The following is a 22,234-nucleotide window of genomic DNA, read 5'->3' as shown; positions in this document are numbered from 1 at the left end:
TGAGAAAATACACATTAATTGTACATTGATTTTTGCATCAGTCTATAGCTATTGGAATCCTATAGAATGCTATAGTTTTCCTACATAGCTACTTGGGTATTCCTACGATCCACCGGATATGACTTCAACTATCTGCAAGATAAGCATACCAGACGTGTGGTGGTGGGTTCATGTTTATGTGCATTTCCTTGGGAAGTTATCACTGGAACTGTCAAAACTCTTACTAATAGAATTATGAATTTTGCAACTCGACAACAAACATTTGGATCCAATTCGACCAATAATATTTTGCAAAAAGTTAATGAAATACTGAATCATGAGTGATCATTATGTGCCAGTAATACAGCTTGAATAACTAATAAGTCATTATAAACCTGATAAAGTAACATAATCATCAATATTTGTTGGTCAAATACAACTGATAAGACTTTATTTTACACAATGTATACAGTGTGTTTCATAATAGCTTAAAGGTCACTCATAGCCTCAGGTGTACAGTTCATTACATTAGAACAAAGGCGAAGGCCAAATTGTATCACAACCTTCTTAAATTTGTCACTATAATCAATGCGTTTTGAGGTGAAGGGGATGCAAAAAAGTCATTCTGATAAGGGATCCTCATTGGTTCTTCACCCTATGCAATGTTCCTGCAATACTTTTTCCAAGGAATCTTTGCAAGTGACAGTCTCTGTGAATAACACTTGCTTAAAATTCATAGTTATGACTGTAGACAACAACTTCCTGATAAGGGTGAATATTGCAATCTCTGAATAGGGTTCTTTATTCTCTTCTTCAGTTCACCCCCTTACAAATGGGTCATCGAAGTAGATCACCTGGTCCAGTATGCTACAAAAAGTTGATTTACATGTCATGCACACCAGCACTTCAGTTGGCCTGCTTTTCATTAAAAAAACATCTTGTTCCTTTTGACAGATAAGCACTGATAGTGTTATCTATAGAAGTACCATGTTGTACACAAAGTATTTTACATAACGTAGCTTGTGTATGTTTGTGTTAACATTAATCTTAATTTTCTGCTCTAGTGTTATGTAGACAGCCACATGACCCAAAATTTCATATCATGTTGTAGGTCCTTCCCCTGTGGCAGCAGGTTGAGCATGAGTTCTCCTGTGTTTGAGGATCTCAGTGTTAGTGAAGGAGAACTCCTGCTGGCAGGTGGTGCAGAACCATGGCTTCCTCAGTCTCTCCAGGCTGGACGGGCCGCTCAGCTGCCTCGACTCATCAACAGACACATCTGGGTACAAAGAAAGAAAGATACATTACACATAGAAAGGGTATGGAGCAAGCACCTGGCCTGGACACATAATCAAGACTTATAGAGGACTAATAGTCATGTTGCTACTGAAATTAAGATGTCCTTCTTGCAGACATTCAGACAGCCCCCACTGTAAAGCAGTGTTTTACACTTAGATGGCCTACCCTGGCTAAAGAAGACAGAGATAGATAAATAAATGAACAGGCAAAAAACTGAAGAAATCCATGTTCAATACATTACATGCAGCATGCTTGGCTTATACTAAAACAGCAAATGAGTTAAAGAGGACCATACACTGCTACTACCACAAAGATGAGGCCTAGAACAGAGGTGTTGTCGTCACCTTGTTTGTTCTGACACTGGTCCTGGTGCTGCAGCCTCTCCAGCAGGGTGACTGCCATGTCCACCTGGCAGGTGGGACAGGTCCAGCTGTTCCGCAGGTGCGCCATGAAGCTGTGGACAGACATCCCATCATCCTGCAGGCTGGGGAGGTCAGACAAATTAAAGCATACGACAGTTTGACCAAGCATTCACCTCAAGTTTAGATGGTAATAAAGTTTGGCAGATAAGTATATAATGATGTTTTAAACATCAAAATTATATCTCATTCTTTTTTTTTTCAAAACAGAATTGCACTCTACAATTAAAAGTTACATTTGAAACAGATACAGGTAAATTACAAGTAAGTGGAAACCTAACATAAAGAATACTTAATCAAAGAATAGATTTACATCAGTGACTAATGCCATTAGCAGGTGACAAATACAGATTTCTGAAACTTCAACCTTACAAACATGCACCATAGCCATGAGAAACCTTATCAATTTGCAAGAACTTTATTACACAAAAAAAGTACTTTCATGATGAAATGTGACAGAAAATGTAAATTTGCCCATGTCTTTACGGGTTTAATTTCTTGACCCTTTGTACAGCCAAAGCATTTACTTTTCAGTGTGACACATACTGATCTATACTGTTAACTGCTGTTTGTTTGTGTCATAACAGGGTGTTTCATAGAAGGGTAAAAGTACACCACTGGAATAGTTTGAAAATAGTCAGCTGCACAGATAGTAACATTTCACAGCTCACCAGTTGTAGGTTAGGTAGTCGTTGATCTGCACACCACCTTTGGTCGGGTGGGGTCTGCACTCACCGGAAAACAGGGTTGGCACAGGTTTGTTTGCTGTGGAACCTACTGTGAGAAAAGTATTTCCCTTTAAACACATACCAATGTGGTTCTGAATACCAATTTCTTCAAGTAAAATTTGTGAGAAGATTACATCACCCTGTAAGTAACTTACATAAATCTCAAACAAGTATTTTTACTAGTTAAGTATTAGGAAATCAACTTTGTTTGAATGCAAGTGACTTCTTGAGTGTCATTTAGTAAAAAGTTTGAGTATAAAACATATATGTACTGGTCATGTGTTTTTTTTTATATATATACATGGAAATTACCATCCATGAATGCTTATTTTCACTGCAGTAACTCTGTCTTATCATTTTTATCACTTAATGATAGTATGCTGCTCTATTTTCATTTCCACTTTAATTTTTCATTTAACTTGTTGCTATCATTTACCACTATCCCTGCATGGAAATCTACTAACTATTGTGTTAAATGTTTTCTTATCAAGCTGTATCATGTGACATGTAAACCCATGATAACAGTTGGAGTGTTTTCTTGCCCTGGGGTCCAATTCTAAACAAAAGGCAAATGATCTCAATGTACCTAAAATCAATATATCTCTTGCTGCAAAAGGACCTGACTCAACCAAAATACATCAAACCATAACCATGAACAAAGGCAGTCTCTTGACTTTAAAAATGAATATTTCCACCATGATTGTATGAAAATGAGGGCTTTCATGGCCCATGTTACTTTACGAAGTAGGTTGATGAAGTCCAAACCTTCCAGCGGTCCTACAAAGAGGTTCTTGATCTCAGAGTTGCCGAGCCTCCTGATGGAGTACTCCACATCACTGCTCAGGAACTCTGTCAGCTTGCGAGCCAACACCTTCTCCAGCTTCCTTGCCTTCCGACTGGTGTCATCTTCATCATCATCATCCTTCTTTCTTCTACTCGACTCTGCCAGGAACAAGAAAACTGTTATAATCTAGGGGAAAGCTTGAAAAGAAAGATGGCTAAATAAAAGGATGGAATATATCTTTAGAAAATATCTACAAAGTAGGTTGTTCAAGTTACTAATTACAAGATTTTCCTCCAAATTTGTCAATGATATACATTGTATTACAACTTTCTTGTTTGCCTGCTACATTTAAGAAGCTATGCCAAATAAAATACCCAGAAAAAATTCTGAGAAACTCCTTTAGTCACCCTGTAGCCTGAGCCCCAGCAGTTTGGCCCATGTGACCCGCAGCTGGATGACTGAGGACAGCAGGAGTTGTGCAGCCTCAGATTCAGGGAAGGTCAGCTCCAGCCAGTAGTCAGACACTATCCTGGGAAGACGGAGAACCTATATGTAGGTTTGCATCTATCAAACTCATCTGTATAAGACCACCTATTAATGTTTCACATTAGAATTAGCTCTGCATATTTGAAATCATAAGTAAAAGTCTGTCTGAAGAAGATGCTCACATAGTATGTAGAGTCTGAATCTACATTTGTTCCAGGTAAAATTTTAAACAATGCACAGCATTTCATCCTAATTATTTTGAAAATAGCTTGACAAATGTACCAACAAACTGTTTTCAGATCACATTATCAATTCATCGTTCTGCTATTTTTTGTGACCTACTAATCATACTGAGTCTTTGAAATCAACACTCAACCATTACAGCAGATGTGTGACAACCTGGTACAGTCCTGGTTGGTGTCCAGACAGTGTGCATACAGCATCAGGGTCTGTACAGCAGGGATCCGCATGGTGTTCACCAAGTATGGCTTGTTGGTCTCCAGTAGAGAACTAGCGGGGCAAAATTCAGGACAAGATAAGCAGCATTACCATATGACAGGATTAGAACACAATGTTATTGGCATGCTTCAAACAAAAGATAAAGCATGAATCAGGGGAAAATATATTCTTGTAGAAAGTGGAAAGTGAATCTTAAAATGAAAAATGATTTGAGGTCAAGTTTTGATCTTTTGACTGCCTTATTTGATTGATGATATTCCTGACCAAAATAATTAACGTGAAAAAAATTACAAGTCCCTTGACATTGAAAGTAATAGCCAAATATAAATTTGACATTTCTATTTAGTATTGCCAAATTTCTTACCTGAAGCTGAATAAAGGATGATTATCAAGCAAACTGTGAAATTCATTCATTCAAATTGATAAAAAATACTAAATACGTCTAAAAATACTGGTAGATCATGTTTGTTGGGAGTTGTTGCTTTGTGCCCTCCTAGATTTTGTGAGTGAAAAGGGAACTTACGTGTAAGCCAGCAGCTGGTGCTTACTGCTGACTTGTCCCTTGAGCTGTGCCACGCCCTGTTTCCCCTCCGTGTGTGGCAGTTGGAGGGGCTCAGGGTTACTACAGAACACACCCGTGGGGTGCAGCACTACAAACTGTTTGGACTGGAAGTGAGCAGAAAAAATCTGAGATGAGTTCTCTAGTATAGTATACATTATCTCCTTTTTTATTCAATCTGAAAATTGAGAAGGGGTAGGCATTAGATTTTTTAAATATTTTCTGTCTCCTTATTCTAGTTTTAGCATCCTTTTCCCTTAAATTCTATTTTGAAAAAGTCATGCTCCAAGAAGCCCTTATGTGAATATGAACTGAAAGTTTACTACTGTAACAATAAAAATCGAAATAGATTTCATTTGTGGCTCACTTTGGTATGGAAGACTTGCTCAGAGTCTCTCCTGTAAGTGTTACAGTCGTCTGCTATGGCAACCAAGGGGTACAGGCCACTGGAACATGGGAGGAAAGGATGGAGTTAAGCATTTTAATGATTTTAAGATTATGTACGGTAATTAGCATTGATATAGATCTAATACATTTATCTCCTTTGATGTGTACAACAAGCAAATGAAGCAAACAACTGCCTTGTCGGTATAGACTTAAAATGCCTTATATGTGCCACTAGCTCTGTGTCTTAAAATTTCAGGAAAGTAATGCTGATGTCCTGTCCTCACACACCTGCAGAGCACAACCTTGAGGAGAAGGACGTCACGGAGTGTGAAGCTGCGCGTCTGATTGGACGTTTCCTGGAGCTGGTTCAGGTCGTGTTTCAGCTTGAACTCGATGTCCTTAATGTCAACCTCATCATCATCATCATCATCTCCACCACTCAGTTCTATGTCCTGTACGGGATAGAGTGAGATGTGTAGTTTTGCATTCATTTAGGGGGTTATGGTTGTGTTATACAGCACTTATATCCCACATGTTACACCACAGTGTCTCCATGAAATAAGAAGTTGTGAAGCCAAGATGTTAAAAGTTTTGAGTACCATGGATTTTCTTTACATGTAGCTGGATATCTTATCTTTACATCAATAAATCAATAAATATGAATAAATTCACAGTCAACTGACATATGTTTACAATTCAAAATATTGTACATGTGCATATGTATCACTAACTCATTCACAATCTCTAAGTACTTTGCACAAAGCGATACTGTACATGTCTTTAGACTTGCCTCATGTTCCAACTTGAGGACCTTCCTCTTCCTGGGCCCCTTGTCGTGTCTCCTCTTCAGCTCCTGTAGTCTCCTCCTCTCCCCATGCCTCCTCCTCCTCTCCTCCTCACGGTAGTAATAATCCTGCTCACCCTCCAGCAGCCCATGGTCCTGGGTAGCAAACAAACACAGAGCTACAGAACTTACTTCAGGAAATATTCTGTGCAACATTTACTGTAGCTACTGCTTCTATTACGATACATCTAAAGTTTAGTGCCTTACTTCCACAAAAATACTTGAGAACCATACACCCTAGATTATAGTTATTCATGTGCACAAGTGTTTGATCTAGTCATGAGCAGAAATTGTTAGAAAACTTTAAACAGCAACTTAGAGCTCAAGATAAGCTACTGATTATATCACATGCAGGACATACTGGACATGTAACATAGACAAAAGATCCTAACTCTCAAAATCTCAGCAATTGCAATCTTAGTTTTAACTTAAAAGTTGTCTCCCAAACCCACCTTCAGCAGGTCCTTGAACTGCTCCTTCAGTTTGACCATCTCGTAGAACCTCTGCTCCTCCAGCCCTCTCCTCCTGCACCATTTCCTGGAGGAGTTCCGCCCTCCTGCCTTCACCTGGCGTAAAACATATTATTTTATAAAACATCCATCTATAGCCATGCTGTCCCCATGACTGTGTGTAGGAATAAAACTCATCCTATGATGCAGTCAAAGTTGTCCCTGCATAATTTTCATTACTTTTTCAAGCAGGCTGTGACTGAGCCAAATGTGGACAGGGTATTCAGACAACCTTCTATATTAAGAAGATAATTGAATTTTGCTGAACACGGGTATCTCAAGAATATCATCAGTTTGCAATCATACCGTGAACGTACAGCATATACATGTACCAGGATGACCCAGTCCTTAGCTTAACAACTTTAAGCGGATTCCTTTCAGCACAACAATCGTGTAAAAACTACATGATATCCCATTCCATGTAGACATGTGCTTTGTTTGGATTATATCATTCATCCAAACAGAAAAAAATCTTCAAACAGCTGTACCTGAATCCACTCGTCAAAGGCATTCAGCAGAGTAAAGGGGTCTCCGTGGTCCGACTCCAGGGGTTTTCGAGCATGCTATAAAAGAAATTAAGTTAGTCTGGTATAACAACTCTTTCCCAAGACATATATGTATTCTGCCTTTTTTGTTGGTATACATGGCCTTAGATAATATATTTCCATGCCTATATTTGTCATATGGAAAGCTTGCCGTCACAAATATCATTCTACATTCTAAAGAAATATGTAACATTGCTGTATGAAATTGCTTTTAATGACACTTAAATGCTATAATACTATTTACTAAATGCAAACAGCTTAAGCCATTTCAATAAAATTTCATCTAATATAATATGATAATAATACTATGCTTCATTTCTTTGTATACTATTTCTGCCAAACAAGGGCTATGCTTTTATCTGCATTAGTGACTGCAGTGGTCACCTAGTGTGTGAACACATTAGTCATGATACACATGTACATGTATATGTTAAGAATATGGATCTTTATTATTTGTATTAGGGCAGTAGGCCTTGACCTCCAGAACAATACTTAAGGGGTTGAATTTTGATCCTTGAGAAATGCTGACATGGTGAATACTTTACATGTACATGTACGCTTCTCCTCTAATGTCACAAAAGCTAAGGTACACCAACATGTTGATCGAGTTGGATCCTAGGGTCATGGGTTTGTGTCCACATCAGCAAATTGATTGTTTTCTTCCTTTTTTCCAGACATATGTAGTTACGGCTACATGACTTTGTATATAATTGATATTTTTCATCTGTTATGTTAAAAAATGTTGGGGTTCATCTTTCTTACCCTGCTGTTGCATTGTTTGAAAAGTAGTCGCTTCCACACCCATTAATGCTACATAATCAGAAAACTATGCTGACTAGGACATCTTATCAATATTGGCAAATACGTGCCACCTGCCACATCAAATAGTCAGATTATCAACGGCCTTGGGAGATAGCCCCTGCCCCTGTTTGCCAGGTAAACGGACTACCTGTTTACGCAGCCACAGGAGGCACAGCACACACCAACCTTTCAATATTTGCTGGCAGATAAGACTTTGGGAATTAAATTCCAGCTCTCAGCAGCGAACTTTAATCTTGTCTCTGGGCTCAGCTCATGATTAAAGTCCAGAATGGCTTTTAGAGAAGGTCAGGCCTTACACTGAAGTTACGAAAACTACATGTACAGTGACTGTCTTTGAAATAAACATCAGGTATCTTTTTTGCAAAATGTGGTCTTATTATAATACATGAAGACAGGACATTAAGATTTCCAAGCTATTCAGTTAGTTATTTCAGAACCTCGGGTCTTCTGATACAAATGAAACATTTCATTGGGACTACATGCTACTGAGAATGTGAAGACATTACCATAGCATCTGGATTGGTGCGTGCTGATTGGTGGAAGGGAGACTGCACACTTAAAGCTGCTGCTATGGACAACACAGGGTCGATAACCTGACACGGAGGAAAGTTGTTATTGTTAGTTGATGTACAGGAAGGAAGGACGTGTAACATCAACTATCATAATTCCATTATGTGCCATGATATCGCCACATCAAAAAAAAATAATAAAACTAGAAAGGCCGACATTTGCTTGAGAGCAAATGCAGCATATTTCAGCCATCTCCCTCCCCATGCAACAACAGACTATTCCAAAATCACCCATGTGCAAAAATCGAACACTTTTGTTTAAAAGTCACTTCCACTAATGACACTTAATGACACCCAAAAATGAATCTTACAAAATTCCTAGTGCAAGAATGGACTCTTCCAGTGCACCCCATGTGAATTTGCACAATAGACCAGTCCAGAAATACTCTCACTGAAAACATGGTCAAGGTTGAACTAAGCAAAAAAGGCATGAAAAGGTAAAATAGACCAGTCCAAAAACACTTCCACTAAAAATGGAATATTGAATTATCACCTTTCTAAAGCTAAATTTGAAAACATCCCCATGCAAGAATGGACTCTTCTTGCGATGCCCCTATGTAAAGTGGTGCAGTCCAAATATACATCTGCTAAAATTGGACTTGGACGTAATCACCAAAGTCCCAAAAATGGATTTTGAAAATCCCCCCATGTAAGGATTGACTCTTCCAGCAAAACCTATGTAAAATTGCAAAGTTGACCAGTCAAAAAATAACCACACTGAAACACTTTGACATATCAAATCACCAAAGTCCATAAACAAATTTTTAAAAAATGCCCCCCTCCATGCAAGAATGGACTCTTCCAGTACACCCCATGTAAAATTGCAAAATAGTCCAGTTCAAAAATACTCCCATTGAGAGACATTATATAATCAACAGTCCAAAGATGAATTTAAAAAATATGTACCCCCTCTGTGCCAGAATGGGCTCATCCAGATAACACCGGGCTCACTTATTGGCTGCCAATCCCCTTCGAGATGTTGACTCAGGCTACGTGATTGGTTGCCTGTTTAATCAAGTTACTAGTATACATAGACATGACTTTGTGCACATGCTGTCTTCAGGTGGGAGAGGTCAACGACCTTGAGGTCATTGACCCTCTGGCCAGTGGAGAATTACCAAAAAAGTCCACAAATATATCATTTTGAAGTGGTTTATGCCAGAAATTATACATGGTTCATTTGAATGAATATCTAGTGCACCTATTTACCAAAATGTAGGTCATTTGGTTACAAGACCAGGGAACAGGAGCCAAAAGCGTACGTTTTTGGTCAAACAATGACCAAAAAATTCCAAAATTAAGCATTTTGTTGTACCGTATGCCAAAGGTGTAAATGAATTCATGTGCGCATATGCAGACGGCACTCTTATACCAAATTTCAGGTCATTTGGTTGTAAAATGGGGGTATAGGAGCCAAAAAATGTCATTTCTGGGGCAAAAAATGCCAAAATTAAGCATTTTGCTGTACCGTATGCCAAAATTGTTTTTGGAATTTTGTGGGCATATGATCAAGGCACCCCTGTACCAAATTTTAGGTCATTCGGCTGTAACACCGGGGAACAGGGGGGCCAAATGTACATAAAAATTGCAAAAAACATGAATAAAATCATTTTAAAGGAGGATATGAAAAAAATGAGAAAAAAGCACCTGGGTATTGACCCACTCTACCCTTGTGCCAAATTTCAAGTAATTTGGTCCAGGAACGACGGAGTTGAATCGATTTGAAGATTTGACAGGAGAAAGAAAGAAACATTACGAATACAATATATTTCACCATACCTATGGTATGGCTGAAATATAAAAATATCATAGGGACCTTCTCAAGATTGTCTTGATCATGAGCACCTAATATGTTAAGTGTATATACCTCATGATTTCTCATGCTGCATTGGTACATCTCTTTAAATCACTTAAATAAAACTTAAATGTATTTTTTCTCATCTAGCGGTGTTATGTCATCCGGTTGAATTATGAGAGTAACTGTTGAGTATTCTGTTATAAACAATGGTACCATTGACAAAAATAACATCACTGTGTATACTTGAAAATGATAATTCTATGTTCTTGATACGGAAATCTCTTAAAGCAGCCTGAAACCCTGTAAACATTAAGTTTACTAACAGTCCTCATCATCATCGTCACAGTCCTTATCAATAGTCCTACAGACCAGTTATATCATACTCACATGGAACACAGTTCCCATAATGAGCATCTTGCCAATCACCACATCTACCGGTAGCCGTGCCAACATCCGACCAATGGGAGTCAACGTCTCTTCCTCTGTCAGTGCCCCCTGCAAATTCAAACACACTTAATGATCTATCAAGTTCTTTGATTGGGCAACAAAGTACAAAACATTGCTGTACATCACTCTGATAGCCAATCAGTACAAAGGATAGAAAATATCAGATTTAAAAGTCTTAAAAAGGCTGTTTACTCAGATCTATCACTCTGATTCTTTTCTGAAAACCCCATTCCCCACAATGCCTATCCTCCAGGCCTTTCTATGGGGGGCAGGGATCATAGGATTTGGCAAAAAAATCAGGAAATTGGCCAGAGAAGCCAGTCCATGCTTAGGTTCATATTTCCCTTCTGGAGGTCTGTGGTATCTCGGTACATTATGCACAGCCGACCAACTCCTCTGGTAGCAAAACTCCCCTGGAGTGGCAATTTCTTCTTACTATAATAGCTAGCGTAGTCAGTCTGGTAGAGACTACACAAGACCCCTGTGATTCCTCACACATACCTGCTCCTTCAGAAAAGCCACAGAGTTCTCAATACTGGACATGGCTGGAGGCTCGATGAAAGGGAACCTGAAAGATCAAGGAAGATTTCAGGACAATGGACACAGAGAGACTAACTGTAGCATACACATGTTGTGAAATCTAAATATCATCTCAGGCATAAAATGCCAGGCACCTTTATCTTACAAATTGCAAGTTGAAAATAAAAATTGCAGGTAATTCAGAGGCCTGCAAGATAGTTCTACAAGCTAAAGCACTTGGATGCAGTGGCAAGAGTCAGAAAAACTGAAATGACATCTTACTTCCTGGGGTTGCGAAGTCCCATAGATATCATCTGCAGCAGGGTGGAGTCCAGGGGCACACGCTGGATCTCAGGGGTGGCGTACTCCTGGAAGTTGTCATACTCTGACTCGTCGTACATACGGAAACAGACACCTGGGCCAGTCCGTCCTGTAGAGATGGGAAGGTACAAATGGATGTACAAATTTCTTCTGGTTTAGATAAAAGAAAAATCTCAGTTCTCAGTTTGTCAGATGTGTTCAAGAAGAGGATACGAATTATAACATAATGTGTTCTACTCATCAAAATTATCTAGCAAAGTGTCAATAGTAATCATTCACCTAAAGCTATGTTCACAGTCATTTCAACACAAGTACAATATTACAGATGGTACAGCCATCTATGATATACGTCAATATCTAAGGCAAAAACAAGGAATCATGTCAGCTCAAAAAACAACATCCAGAAGGACTCAACTTGGAATCCCTCCAAATAATCGGCGCTAACAGTTGTACCTATGGCACCAACAGCCTACATTAGACTGCAGCAGCAGTTCCACTCATACCTGCCCTGCCCTTTCTCTGCTCGGCACTCGCTCGGCTGATCCAGAACTCCTGAAGACGCTGCATCTTAGCGCCTGGGTCATAGCTCATCTCCTTCACCTGGGGAAGACATTTTGAGATTAAAGAAGATCCTACTGTTCCTCAGAAAACGATCCTATTGTTTCTCAGAAAAAAATCTTACTGTTTCTCAGAAAACAATCCTACTTTTTCTCAGAAAAATATAGTATGTGTTTTATAGGTTGTATCAAACATACCTTTCCCGAGTCACATATAAACCTGACACCGTCGATTGTGATGGAGGTTTCAGCTATGTTTGTGGACACGATGCACTTCCGTACACCCTCAGGGGCGATGTCAAACACCTGAAGAAAAATATAAATCATCTTATTAAAATGTCACAGTGTTTTCTATGAGTGAAAAACAAAACCATAACAGCACCACCTGCCTCCTTTTGTCAGTACTGCATGTACATAAGGCACGGCCGTGTCGCATGTTGGACACACCCCATCCCTCGAACTAGGAAGTTAAGCAATGTGCAGTCCGGATAGTTCTTGGATGGGAGACCACCCAATGACAATCAGATGCTGTAGCTGGCCAAGAATTCCACGAAATGGTCTTTCAAAAGGGATGTAAAATGGGGGTCCCGTACTCGAAAGTGCCTCGACCACATAAATCAGCCTCAATACCCAAATTTGGGTACCTACTGGCTGCAAATACACCCGATATTATCAGTATTATCATTATAGTGCAAAATATATCAAACAAAATATTCAGCACAAATTAGACCTCTGCTCTGACTGTACCTTGTCCTGTTCCTCTATGGACAGTGTGCTGTGCAGGGGCAGCACGATCCAGCGCTTGGTCTGCTGTGCGTACAGCCGGCCAGCCTCCACCACCGCCGTGATCTCCGACATCCCGCTCAGGAAAATCAGCAGGTCTCCTCGCTCTGTCCCGGGGTACTAGGGCAGGAGTAGGGGAGAGCACAACAGGTTGGACAGCTTTGACTCATGACAACAATTTAATCAACTAAAGTGTGGTGTACTAGACTTAACATTTTTAGTCACAGTAAATTCATACATTTTGCAGGATAAGACAAAAGGAGCTTTTGCTGTGGTCTAAATTCGTGGTTAAAACAATTGTATAATATACATGCAAAGAAAACACAGCATCGTAATTTTGTGGTGGAGAGAAATCACAGAAACCAAACCACCGTAAACATTTTAAGACTTAAGTCTACCATTTTTTTTCATTTAGGATGCCATCAGACATCCCACTACTTTTAACAGCCAGCACCACGTATCATACTTCTGGTGTAAGACAATCTTCACCTTGTGATCAATCCTCTGCATCACCCTCAGGTAAGGTCGAGGGTCAAGCCTCTCTGACTTACTGGTCTGCTCCTGGGACAGAAAACATCATTTCCTCAGGTTCAGTCAGAACAACACATAAATAGCACATCCAATCAACATCATCAAAGCTCTTCACTTCACTGCCATGCTATATTTGTCTTCAACTCGTTAAGACATGGACAGCACCATTTCTTGGCACGGCGTAATTGTTACAGGTCTTGTTTTAACTGTCTCTAAAAGAACAATTATTTTCTTAACTGGTAAAGACATATTGATTCATGCATAAAAAGCATACTTGTTGAGTCAATCCCTACCTCCTGTTTGATGGGTAGATACTCCAGCTGGATGGGGTACAGTCTGCCTGGGACCTGGGGTACACAGGAGGGTGGGAAGGTCATTACAGTTCTATTCACTCATCAAGACTTCAGGGTATGCTAGAAGTAGTTTAGTAAGATGCTAGAGGGACAAACCACTATGTCAATATCGGTACTGTAATTCAGAAAAATATATGTGCAGAAACATTAATGTTTGAATTCTTTAACAATGATCTCTAGTACATGTAATTTGTATATGTCACTCAATTCTATTTTCATTTTCCATTGGATCCGTGGATCATGCTTGTTTATGTTCTTATGTGTTGTTAATGTGAATTGTGCATTGATGTGTGAAATGCAATTTTTAAAAACATTAAAAGCAATGATCTCTCACTGTGAACTCACTGTGAAGTAATTTCCACCCTGACCTGTATGACTGGTGCTCCGTTGAAGTACCCAGCGAACAGTTTAATGTTGATGGTGGCGGACATGAGGACCATCTTCAGGTCCTCCTGCGCCCGCAGCAGCGCTCGGAGCACGCCCAGCAGGAAGTCACCGTTCAGGTGCCTCTCATGGACCTGCACGGGTGCAGACATGGGAACAACTGCTAGGTGGCAGTATAGCACAATGCTAGCCACTGTTCAATAACAAAAGCTTTTACTGTAACAGTTTCAGCTTTTGTCTTAGGCCACAGCAAGTAAATTTTATGGATGACATCCTCTGCAGACTGCAAAAATAGTGCGATAGGACGGAAAAAAAACAAGATGGGTGAAAAAAAACAAGATGGCTACATTTTCAAAAATAGGCACTATAAAGTTGTGATGAATGTTGTAACAAGAATTAAAGGGACAAAACATGGTATCAGAGCCAACAAGGCATTCATTCCTATATTCAAGACATGTACTGGTGTGGTAAAAGTGACAATAGTGTGGTAGACTGGCATCACCAACAAAGTTGGTAACCACACTCATGGCTTACATATTGGTGTCACTTTTACAACTATCCAATAAGTTTTATTTCTACAACTACAGCCCTGGGTACCTCGCAAGTGTCACTTCTACAAGTACAATTATTAGGCTACAATACAACATATTTGCTCATTTTGGTACTTTATTTTATTGTCATGTTGACCATCCCTGCAGAAGAAAAAAATTCCTGTTTTTTTTTCTGAAATCAGGCGAAAATTAATGCGCGCGCTGATGTCATCCATAAAATTTACTTGCCGTGGCCTTACATAAAATTGGGGATTTTTATCATTTCTTGAAAGCGATAAATTCGCGGTCCGGATAGTGCTTGGATGGGGGACCAACCAAGGACGTCCGGATTGCTGTAGCCTCACGAAGTTTTCCACGAAATCGTCTTCCGGGAGGGACGTAAAACGGGGGTCCCGTGCTCGAGGAGGTGCCTCGACCACGTTAAACAGCCTCATTACTCATACTTTGGGTACCTACTGGCTGGCAAAATACACCAGATGATTATTATTATGATTATTATGATTATAAATTCAAGTTAAAGTTATACATACTTTATACTATATAGCTAGTGGGAATGGATATGCTTTCAATTGGTAACTTTTTCAAAAACAACTTCCCAAAAACAATATTTTCCCTGCTGACTGATGATATCACCACATCACTTGCCCACACCAGAGAGAATAGTAAAGACACCATAGAAACCTCCTTACCTCATCCAGGACAATGATGCTGTACTGGGACAGGGTGGGGTCAGTAGTCACCTGTCTCAGCAGCAGGCCTGCACACACACACAAGTAAACACTTAGAACCTCTGAGTCGGTCCCATGTGTGGTTCAATAAAGGACCTAGATGTATTTTACCATTCATACCAAATTTGCATTAGGAGTCACCCATGCCAGGCTTTGGGACTGATCCCGATTCAATCTGCCAAATCCACATCCTGAGATGGATTTAGCCCCTCAGAGCCTGATCTTTCATACTATCATTCCCATGGGATCAATCCACGGTCTTGGTGAATACCGATTCGTGAATTGTGGTATAAATGAGGTATTTGTTGCAATCTACTGTAACAGTTGTATCCGATAAAGTCCAAGAATAGCATTTCAGTACCAGGGGCAGGGATAACATTTACGAACCCCAGACAGGGATAACATTTCCATACCAGTGACAGGGATAGTATTTCAGTAACAGGAACAGGGATAGTATATCAGTACACAAGACAGGGATAGCATTTCAGTACAAGGGCCAGTGATAACATTTCACTAACAGGGACTGGGATAGTATTTCAGTACCAAGGAAAGGGATAGAATTTCAGTACCAAGGAAAGGGATAGTATTTCAGTACCAAGGAAAGGGATAGTATTTCAGTACCAAGGAAAGGGATAGTATTTCAGTACCAAGGAAAGGGATAGTATTTCAGTACCAAGGAAAGGGATAATATTTCAGTACCAAGGAAAGGGATAGTATTTCAGTTCCAAGGAAAGGGATAGTATTTCAGTACAAAGGCAAGGGATAGTATTTCAGTACCAAGGAAAGGGATAGTATTTCAGTACAAAGAAAAGGGATAGTATTTCAGTACCAAGGAAAGGGATAATACTCTACTAATAGGGACAGGGATAGTATTTCAGTACCAGGGACAGACAGGGATAGTTCTTCAGTGAACTGAACAGAGAGAGAGTTGTATCTGTTGTAATTACAAGTCACCTTCTGTGAGAAACAGGATCCTGGTCGCGTCTGTCTTACTTCCCTCAAACCTGACCTGGTAGGCGACCTCTGACCCATACTCATTCAGGGTCTCGTAGCCGACACGTTTTGCGAGGGAGATACAGGCGATGCGGCGCGGCTGCGTGCACGCGATACAGGTGAAGCCAGCCGACATGAGATACTGGGGAACCTGAGGTACAACAGCATAACATGTGAAATAAAAAGTAAACAACCAAATAGAACACTGGTTATTACAATTGTACAAGCACTTAGTTACCAATCAAAGTGGCAAGTCCAACTTTTGAGCAATAGTCATAAATCACCAGTCCAAAGGCATATGTAACCCATTTGAGAAGTCAGTAGATGGTTTTAAGTATTGTCTTCTGTAAAATCAGAAGAATGACATACTTTGGTCATAATAAATCACGATTCTCAAGGCACAAATGTGGCACCTCTATGGTCAAGCTGTAGGGCCAAGTGCGCTTTTGTTGCAGTGACCTCAGCATGCAATGGTCTGGTATTCAAACCTATTCCTGAGTAAAGACTGTCCCATAGTCCCACCTGAGTCGACTTCCCACAGCCGGTGTCCCCTGCCACCACCACCACCCGGTGCTGCCTCACCGCCTGCACTATCTGGTCCCTGTACTGGTGGATGGGCAGGCTGGCCTGGTCATGCCGCAGCTTAGCAAGCTTCTGGAGCTGGGGACACAGACAAGTCATCAACATCTCTGCACCATGACCAGGGGTCTTTACAGTAATACAAGTCTGCTTAGATTTCAGTTCAGGTAAGCTCTACACTCTAAAACAGATCAAAATACAGAATCTACATTGATACAGCCAGTATGACTGCCCTTTGGTATAATACAGCTTCGCAGGCATGCATTGCAGCAGCGGCCAGTTATATTACACTCAGTCCAGCATATGGGTCAATCCCGATTTGTTAAATACTGGTATAAATTAGGTCTTTGTTGCAATGAAATGTTGTAAATGATAAAGTCCAAGAATAGCATTTCAGTACTAGGGACAGGGATAGTACCAGGGACAGGGATAGTACCAGGGACAGGGATAGTACCAGGGATAGGGATAGTACCAGGGACAGGGATAGCATTTTGGTATGAGGGACAGGGATAGTATTTCAGTACCAGTGAAAGCATTTCAATATTAGGGACAAGAACAGCATTTCAGTGCAATGTCCAGTAAGCTATTGAGATAGCTCTCTTATCCCTATGTCTTGATATAAATCAAGTATGAGAAAGTTCAGAACAACAGCTCGGTGTTACCTTCTGTTTCTGACAGAAGTCGATGTAGTGCAGCCAGGCCAGACGGAACTCTGCCACTCTGCTGGGGGTCAGGTCCTCATCATCTGGAAGGGCAGGAAAAGGGAAATTTAATGTACACCATGCAGGTCACATTGGAACATATTGCAGTTACAATGGTGAGACACAATATCAGAGGTACTGGCTTTTTGTTATTGTTAGGCATCAACTTAAATCACATAGAACAAATGCCATAATCTTTGCATCAGCTGCCAAAATAAAACAATTGCATGCAAAGGAAATGCAACAAACAGGTGCATTTTTAATTGAAACAATTGTAACTGTAAGGCCTACATAAATTCAATTGGACTTCCCTCTAACTACAACAGAGGCACACAATCCTCACCATTTGTCCTTGAGCCTGTCCTTAAGTACTTCAGTTTTTCCTCCACATCTTTAGTCTTGATGGAGAAGTTGATTCTGTACCTCTTGTCGTACTTATCGGGCAGCCCCAGTGTTTTCTGCTGCGGAGAGCTGTGGTGTGGCCTGGCTGGTCTCTGGTCTCCTGACTTCTTCATCTGGAACTTACAGTAGCGGTGGAAGAACTTCCAGAAATCATCATACTCTGGGGTTCCCCTTGGAGAGAGAAGTCATGCATATGAACCATGTAAGTACAACAGTGACAACTTACAGTACCTTGAAAGAATTGGGCAACAACTAAGTATGAATATTCAATCAAGAAAACAGTTGCATGGTATGGGTATTAACTGCAAAATGGGGCATCTATAAGTCTACCAATGCATGTAAAAGACCCACTCTCATTCCAGGCAACTGAACATCCCTGACAATAAAATCTTCATCACGAAAGAAGATCTTGTTGAGAGTTGACCTGTACTCCTCCCAGTTAAACTCCCACATCTCCTGACGGTCCCACTCCTCCTCCTCCTCCTCCTGCTCTCTCATTCCCTCCATCCTACCATGCTTGTCCCTGGGTCTCACATCCTCTCTCGCCATGTCCCTAACATGCACATCCTTGCCTCTGTAAGTTTCTTTGTCTCTATCTCCTACTCTCTCCATTTTCCTGTGCTTGTGCCTGTATTTCTCTGCTTCTTCCTCCCTCCTTCTATCACTCCTACCATGCTTGTTTCCGTGCCCTTCATCTGAACTTTCCTTCTTTCTGTCTCTTTGATGTACGTCACGAGAACATGAGGCCTCCTGTATCCTCCTACTTGTCATTTCATCGTACCCTCCAGACTGGTCCAAACCAGAGTGCCTATGTTCATGTCTGTGATGTTTACTGCTCCTCTGATCGCTAGCTCTTGAACTTTTACTCTCCTTACTCTTTTTCTTTTCATGGTGCATTTCCTCCGGCCTATGTCTGTGGTGTCTTTGGTCACTCATATTTCAGTCCTCTATTTAGTGCCTCGGCATATAGCTCTGGAGCCATTTGCTATTTCATTTTCACTGATCAGCTCATAGTCAACGTTGAACTTCATTAGCAATTGCAGTAGTCTGAAAGGGAAAAAGAAACGTTTTTATCTAATGTTAAAGTAATGTTACGGATAACTATGAGACACTTTGACATGTTTACATGCAGGAGTTTTTTTTTTTTTCTTTCACTTTGACCAAGGAGGTTAAAAAGGAATGCTTTGACTACTGTTGACAATTTCTGATGTCACCGTAAGCGTCTTCTTGATAACCTAGATGTGACTGTGAGATCTTCTTCATCTTCTTAAATCGTCTGAACCTCTAATGCTTGAACGTTTCATTAAACGGCAAATATACAAAAGTAACGGTCTCCTCTGTCAGCACTGGAACACCAGTGCTGAAGTGGTCGTCAGCACTGGAAGTCCAGTGCTGAGCCGGCGTCAGCACTGGAAATCCAGTGCTGAGGCAGCTTCAGCACTCGAAGCCTTCCTGTCAGCACTGGAAACCGAGTGCTGAGACTACAATCAGCACTGGATTTCCAGTGCTGAGGACATTTCAGCTCTGGAAATCCAGTGCTGACAAATATTCTGCACTGGAAACCGAGAATAAAATGTATAAAGTTGGTGAAAAGAACTTACATTCTGTAACAAAATATAAATGGACAACTGTATTATACAATGTTTTTATATTTCAGCCATACATAGTATGGTGAAATATATTGTATTCGTAATGTTTCTTTCTTTCTTTCTTTCTTTCTTTCTCCTGTCAAATCTTCAAAGTGATTCATCTCCGCCGTTCCTGGACCGAATGACCTGAAATTCGGCACAGGGGTAGAGTGGGCCAATACCTTGATGCTTTTTCCCATTTTTTTCATATCTGCCTCTAAAATGATTTTATTGAGATTTTTTGGTCAATTTTAGACCAAAACTGTATATTTTGGCCCCTGTACCCTGGTATTACAACCAAATGAGCTGAAATTTGACAGAGATGTGCCTTGATAATGCCCCCATATAAATTCAATAACACTTTTGGTGTACAGTACAACAAAATGCTTATTTTTGCGATTTTGTGACCAATTTTTGACCAAAAAAGGACACGTTTGGCCCCTGTACCCTGGTATTACAACCAAATGAGCTGAAATTTGACAGAGATGTGCCTTGATAATGCCCTCATATAAATTCAATAACACTTTTGGTGTACAGTACAACAAAATGCTTATTTTTGCGATTTTTTGACCAATTTTTGACCAAAAAAGGACACTTTTGGCTCCTGTACCCTGGTATTACAATTAAATGACCTGAATTTGGTATAGATAGGCATTAGATACTTGGTAACAAGATTCAAGTAAAATTTTTGACATAAACAACTTTAAAATGATTAATTTTGGCACTTTTCTGAGGGGAAATTTGTTTTCTTTTGGCCTCCTGACGTGACCTTCCGTGACCCCAACATCCATTAAAATACTAATTTTTACATCCATTTGGCCACACCAATTTATTTCTTTGGTTAACGGATTCGCCGCTTCGTTTTTTTGCCGAATAGAAAAAAAAATTAAAAAAAAAAGTTAAAAATGCCCCGCAACAGAGCTCACTCAAAAACAGGCAATGTGTAGTGAAATTTGCTGCAGTTCACGCAAATTTTAACAGGTGGCGTCTAGATCTGCTGCAGTTCAGGCACATATGTGAATCTCTCCATGCGCCAATATCAGGTTTAGTTACTCTGTTCTATTTATATGACATTCTAATAACTAGAAAAAAACGTTCACACACGCAAACATTGGCAAAATGCCAGCTTTTTTAAAAGCACTTGTTTTTAAATGATGTTACTTTGCCGCACAAGCAGAATGTGTCGTCCACCTGTAACTACCTATTCTTTGTAAAAAAAAAAAACAAGCGATCTCTTTACCACACAGATAGACCAACTGTTAGTTGTCTACCTCTGACTAAAAAGACACTACTTTGCCACAAGTATAGAATATGTGATTTGTGATTTAAAATTTTCGTATCAATTGACCAAAAGAAAAGAAACTTGAGTGCCATTAACTGTATACACAATTAACAATATCAAAAGTGTCTACTCTAGTCTAAAGCTAGTAAAAGCTAGTGCCATGCAAGATCTGCTTGGAGATTAAATAACACGCACAGATATACCTAAGTCTAAAGGAAATAACTCAGACAGCCGTACGGACGCATGCTACTAGTACACGAATATTACGTTCAGCACTGGAACGTTCCAGTGCTTTATAAACGTCAGCACTGGAAGCCCAGAGCTGAAGTTTTTACAGCACTGGTCTTCCAGTGCTGAAAAGTTCCCGAGCACTGGTAAATCCAGTGCTGAACCCGTTACTTTTGTATATTAGCACTCGGTTCCAGTGCTGACGGCAGTTTCAGCACTGGGTAACCAGTGCTGAATGACCTCTGCCGCGAGTTCAGCACTGGTAACCGAGTGCTGACGGCAGTTCAGCACTGGAAAACCAGTGCTCGGAGAAGTTCAGCACTGGAAATCCAGTGCTCGCATTGGGTTCAGCACTGGAATTCCAGTGCTGAGGGAGCTTCAGCACTCGAACAAGGCCGTTCAGCACTGGAAAACCAGTGCTGATGTTTCTTCAGCACTGGAAAACCAGTGCTGAGGCCGATTCGACCCATTGATTCAGCACTGGAACACCAGTGCGGAACCCGTTACTTTTGTATACTTGCCATTAAACGTGAAAGTCCCTGTTCGGGATCAGTATACTTAACAGGTTAAATTCAGGTAATATAGCACGCTCAGCTTGCAGCTAGCAGGTCATCAGAGGATCCTGTGCAAAAATATGGGGAGGGGGGCAAGGCCCAGAAGCAAATATTCGGTGTTGCGGCCAACGAACACACTTCACAACTATAAAATTTCATTAACGCTTAACTTACCTTATCTTTCAACCCCAGAAAACATATTACGAAGCCTGTGTCAGGCACAGACTACTGCCGAGACTCGAGAGCTTCGGATGTACATATAGGACACTGAAGAGGTATGGCACAGCTGCATGTGACGACAATACGGCACAAAAGCGATACCTAGCGGAAAAATTACAAAGTGCAGCAGTGTATTGTGTTTAACAATAGAGCGACATCTGGCGAGTTGTAAACAAATTGCAGAACATTTTTCTAGCGCATGATCACACTGCTTGCTGCATTTTCATTGGTTAAAAGTTCAACCCTCTTTGAATTCATTATTTGTCAACATTGCTTGATTATCCTGATGA

The 22,234-nt window shown here is 40.4% G+C and overlaps 1 protein-coding gene across 1 annotated transcript; it reads right to left on the bottom strand.

Annotated features, from left to right (window-relative positions):
* Positions 1–487: 487 nt before the first annotated feature.
* LOC118414151 (probable ATP-dependent RNA helicase DHX34) lies at positions 488–22,079 on the bottom strand. Its single transcript, XM_035817987.1, has 29 exons — positions 21,900–22,079; positions 18,410–19,080; positions 17,975–18,204; positions 17,593–17,675; positions 16,874–17,011; positions 16,313–16,502; positions 15,320–15,387; positions 14,064–14,213; positions 13,636–13,689; positions 13,301–13,372; positions 12,776–12,931; positions 12,227–12,334; positions 11,975–12,071; positions 11,433–11,580; positions 11,133–11,199; positions 10,572–10,679; positions 8,324–8,410; positions 6,939–7,013; positions 6,394–6,507; positions 5,888–6,037; positions 5,386–5,549; positions 5,078–5,156; positions 4,675–4,817; positions 4,092–4,202; positions 3,614–3,735; positions 3,188–3,364; positions 2,366–2,471; positions 1,620–1,759; positions 488–1,255 (listed from the first exon to the last, which is right to left on the bottom strand). Exons 2-29 carry the CDS (start codon positions 18,967–18,969, stop codon positions 1,080–1,082), a joined length of 3,873 nt encoding a protein of 1,290 aa, XP_035673880.1. The 5' UTR covers positions 18,970–19,080; positions 21,900–22,079; the 3' UTR covers positions 488–1,079.
* Positions 22,080–22,234: the final 155 nt, after the last annotated feature.

This window comes from Branchiostoma floridae, chromosome 4 (assembly GCF_000003815.2).
Source record: "Branchiostoma floridae strain S238N-H82 chromosome 4, Bfl_VNyyK, whole genome shotgun sequence".
Classification (NCBI taxonomy): domain Eukaryota; kingdom Metazoa; phylum Chordata; class Leptocardii; order Amphioxiformes; family Branchiostomatidae; genus Branchiostoma; species Branchiostoma floridae.
Note: the sequence above shows the minus strand (reverse complement) of the source record. Positions and strands in the feature narration are given on the sequence as shown.